The sequence below is a fragment of the Pteropus alecto genome, unplaced genomic scaffold, assembly GCF_000325575.1.
Source record: "Pteropus alecto unplaced genomic scaffold, ASM32557v1 scaffold43, whole genome shotgun sequence".
NCBI lineage: Eukaryota > Metazoa > Chordata > Mammalia > Chiroptera > Pteropodidae > Pteropus > Pteropus alecto.
Window position 1 is genome coordinate 8,538,517 of NW_006435764.1, and position 4,471 is coordinate 8,542,987.

General features: G+C 48.9%; 1 protein-coding gene across 1 annotated transcript in view; it reads right to left on the reverse strand.

Annotated features, from left to right (window-relative positions):
• Window positions 1-609: 609 nt before the first annotated feature.
• Window positions 610-4,471, reverse strand: part of LOC102888980 (membrane-spanning 4-domains subfamily A member 8) — a 12,413-nt gene continuing 8,551 nt past the window's right edge. The window contains exons 5-6 of the mRNA XM_025046309.1: window positions 888-1,001; window positions 610-714 (exon numbers count right to left, since the gene is read on the reverse strand). Coding sequence (XP_024902077.1) covers window positions 610-714; window positions 888-1,001 — 219 coding nt within the window. The remainder of the gene's footprint in view (window positions 715-887; window positions 1,002-4,471) is intronic.

The following is a 4,471-nucleotide window of genomic DNA, read 5'->3' on the forward strand; positions in this document are numbered from 1 at the left end:
GCTCTCCTTTAACGACCCACTCAAATGTCGCTTCCTCGACCAGGCTTGCCCTCTGCTTTCCTCATCGGTGCTAGAATAAATCACATCCCTCTCTGTTCTCCCTCTGCCTATCCCCACATTCTGCCCTGTATTAGAGAAAATTGCTCACGTTGTTCTCTCGGTGAGGCCAGAAGTTTCCTAACGTCAAGGACTTCTTGTGTTCACAAGTGTTTACCCTCCTCCTGCTGCGAATAGAGCCTTGAACATATCAAATGCTCGGTGCGTATTTATTCAATGAGTGAAGAGTGCAAAGAATCAAGCTCCGGTTGCCTAGATAACAGGTTTCTCTAATACTCAAGTTCACGCAGGGAGGTGTATGAATATTTGCGTACGGAATCCCCACACGTGGCTACCCTAGGGAGGTTAAAATCCACTTTAAATCCCTGTCTCCTTTTTGATAGAAGAACAGCGTGATTTTCATGCTGAACTGAAGTACGTCCAGAATGCGGGCAGTCAGAGTGACATTTCCCTTAAATAGTCGAGGAGGAAAGAAGTGAGTTTCAGAAGCCCAGGAAAAGGAGGTCTTCGGCTGGTCCCAGTGAAAGATGCTTCTAGAACCTTTGGCTTTGCTTATTTGGAGCCTTGCACCTCAGTGGAATAAGTCGGTGGCGGGTTCGCTGGTTCTGGGACGACAGTGGATGTTGCCACATAGACATTGGGTAAGACCATGCCCACCTGGAAAACATGGACACAGGAGGCACAGTAGTAAGGGTGCAGGAAGGACCAGGGATGCTCAAGGCCATTAGACTCCTCCCGCTCCTGGGCAAGAGTGGGAGGCATGAAGACCGCTCTCGTCTCCACCCTCTTTGGGGCATCTTTCCACGCATTGAGGAGCCTCCGGCACTCACATGGTTCTGTGAATAGCAGACCAGTTGGCATCCAAAGTTGATAGCTGTGCATGCAATGCAGAACTCCAGGAGGCAGAAGATGAGCAGCACACTGGAAACAGCCATTCCAGGGGTCTGGAATCAGAACGAGTGGGGAGGTCATGAGCGCTGCTCCGGGAGTCTGGGGTCGGGCTCAGAGGTGTGGCTCTGCAGTGGACCATGGTGACGGCTTTGAGGAAGTCCCCTAGCCTTGTCTCAGCCTTGTGGAGAAAATAGCTCGCCAGGTTTTTGTGAGGGTCAAGTGCGTTTGTGAAAGAGTTGTCATTTTAACACTAACTGTGAGTGTTCCTCTAAGGGGTAGGGTGGTCGCTGTTCAGGGAAACACCGCGATGACTGGTTTCAGGTATGGTGGGAGAGACCTGAGGGTGGGGGCTGGAGTTGGACCGTTGGTCAGTGAAACTGTTCTGTGTTGGAAGTGACTGGGGGTATGGATGAGCCACAGGGAGGGAAGTGAGATGATTAGGGGGGTAAGATGGGCCTGAACAACATGGCGGGATGGCGGAGCCTGCAGAAAAGCCATCCCATGAGAAATTACAACTTTACAAAACAAAGGTGTCTAATCTGCAGTCACCAGTAGTTTCCTGGACTCTGACATAAACCTCTACCATCCCTCTGAACCCAGACAGAGCATCGGCTCCTGAGACAACCTTCCTAGCTTGTGACAATGGCATTTTGTGGAGAGGACTAGTTGGGGCTGTCTTTAGCCTGGGAAAAGGTTCGGTGAAAGTGATCCCCAAACTGAACGAATTCAGCAGTAGTAGATTTCACCTAAGGACCAGGAGACATCTAAGCTCCTCCTTGCTATTGTCCAAGAATATCCAGGAGAAAGGGGTCTCCCACTGTGTCTGGGGAGAGAGTTTGGGTAGAATCCATTTTAATCTTAAAGGACAAGGGATGAATAACCTTAATTACCATTTGGATTCCAATTACATGAGATAATAAATATGAAAGTAAAAGTGAATGGCACGTGGTAGGTACCAAACGAATGTTTGTCAATTATTTTTTAAATGGCGTCAGTGTTATAGTTGGCTGCTCGTAGAATTCTCTCTTTTGGAGAGACTTTCTGCTCTTCCTTCTCACCTTGGCAAGCAATGGTTTAACATCTGTTTGGTACAAGTGGCTGATAAAGGATCCTGACAGGCACAAACTAGTGAGGGAGGCAGACGCGGATGCAGATAATGATCATTCACATCATTCATGGTAAGAGCTATAAAGGAATCAAAAAAAGTACCTCAGGGGCACTAAGGAGAGACAGAGATTCGTTTTCACTATAAGATTTAGAAAGGGTGGGGGTCGGACAGGGCGTCCCTGGCAAAGGGAAAGGCAGGATGATGATGTCTTCGTGAATCATAGGAAGGGCCTTTATAACCGATGCCGGTCCTTCTCAGATGTGTTTGAACAACAACATTCTTTTATAAATAAAACCTTCTGATGGGAGGGAGGGTGGGAGGCTGGGTGAAAAAGGGGAAGGGATTAAGAAGTACGAATAGGCAGTGATAAAAATAGTCACCAGAATGTGAAGTACAGCGTAGGCAACATAGTGGATAATACTGTAATAGCTGTGTACGGTGTCAGATGGGTACTAGACTTTTGGGGTGATCACTTCGTAAGTTATAGAAATGTCTCATCATTACGTTATACACCTGAAATAAATATAATATTGTATGGCAATTGTAATTGAGAAATTAAAACTAAATTACAAAAAAAAAAAAAAAGATTAAAAAAAACCTCCCATGAGGGAAAAGGGTCCCTCGAGCAGCGTAGGCATTCATTATTTGCTGGGCATTAATTCATGCCTGTCGCGCTCCTGGAGCGCCCCAGCCTTGGGAACGTCATATGCAAAGCTGTGAAGTCCAGCCCTCCGCGTCCTGATGCGGGCGCTGAGGCCAGAGGTGGGGCGGGAGGCTGGGACGAGGAGGTTCCCTTTCCAAGGTCAGACATTGGCAGAAATGAGACCAGAAGCCAAGTTATCTGACTCAGAGGTTACTGCTCTCTGCATGCCAGGACCCTGGCTGTGCTTCTGGGGTTTATTCTTTTCTGAGTCTCTCTCCATCTTCCTCTATTAGCATTTAGTTCCTCCGCCAGCGTTTGCTTCCTAATTTCTTACTCTGGGCAATCTGTGCCTCCCTGGTAGGCTCTTCTCCAGCAGGAACAAATACCTAAATCTTCTTCAGTGTCTGCCTCTCTCAGTGGGTGGGAGTAACTGGAGTTCAGGGTGACCGAGGGATCCAAATGGAAATGAGTTGCGGGACATGAGGGGCTGGAACCAGATCTCTGGGGAGCAACGGGCAGCTGGTTGAGGACTTTGTATTTCAAACCTAAAGCAACTGGGAGTCATAAAATATTCTTGGGAAGGAAAGAACTCGAAGTACTTTTGGTAAATGATACGGGCTTGGTAGAGAAAAGTTCTCTGGGAGAGGCTCTTTTTAGGAATCTTGGAGGGAAAAGTGCTGGGAAGGCCCTTCTGATTGAATACAAATAGCAGTTAATAGCTACCATTTGCCAAGTAGAGACCAAATCTGGTGCATTCGCTTATCCATTTGACAAGTGCTTCTGAAGTGTCAAAGACGTGCCAGGCACGGTTCTAGGGATTTGAGAGATGGCAGTGAATGAAACAGAAGCTTCCTTATGAAGCTTCTATTCCAGTGGGAGGAGACAGACAGGAAGCATCAAGTGTAATAGACCAGCAAATCGTAGAGCTCGTTAGGTGTTTCAGACTATGGGCTAAGTCGATCAGGGGTTAGCGTGGGTGGACGCTTGCGACTTTAGGTACAGCTGTTCAGGGGCGTCCCTCAGAAGGTGATTACTGAGCAATGACCTGAAGGAAAGGAGGGAGGGAGGGAGGGAGCTTTGGGGTAACTGGAGGCAAGAGCATTCCAGGCAGGGGGACATTTCAGGCCCCAAGATGGTGGCAACAGGCCGAGTGGTTTGAGGGAACGTCAAGGAGGTGAGTGTGGCTGCCGGAGAGGGAGCCAGAGGGCGCCAGAGGGCCAGCGTCTGGAGGCCAGGGCAGGGGTGTTGGGAGCAGTGAAAGTTCTGAGCAGAGAAGTGATCAGGAAAGACCCCTGGCTGCTGTTGTGACAAGTGTGGAGGCAGGGAGATCAGTTAGGGGGCTGTTGCAGTGGCTGAGCCGACAGGTGGTGGCGACTTGGGCCAGCGTGGTCATGGAGAGACTGATGGAAATGGCTGGATTCTGGATGCAAGTTGAAGGTCAAACTAGCAGGATTCCCTAGGGAGTTGGTTGGGAGGTGCGGGAGGAGTTGCAGGGGGGCGGGGACCGAAGATTTTGCTAAGGATTTGTCTTGAGCAACCGGAAGGATGCAGTTGCCATCAACCAGGATAAGGAAACCCGAAGGAAGGTTTGGGAAGTAAAATCTGGAGATCAGATTGGGACATTTTCATTTCAAGATGGTGAGCAGATAACTGGATACAAGAGACTGGAGTTGGGGAGAGAGGTTTTGGCAGGGGCTGTGCGTCAGGAGTCACTGTCATTAGAGGTGTTTCAAGTTACCAGACTGGATGAGATTCCTAAGAGATGGAGGGAA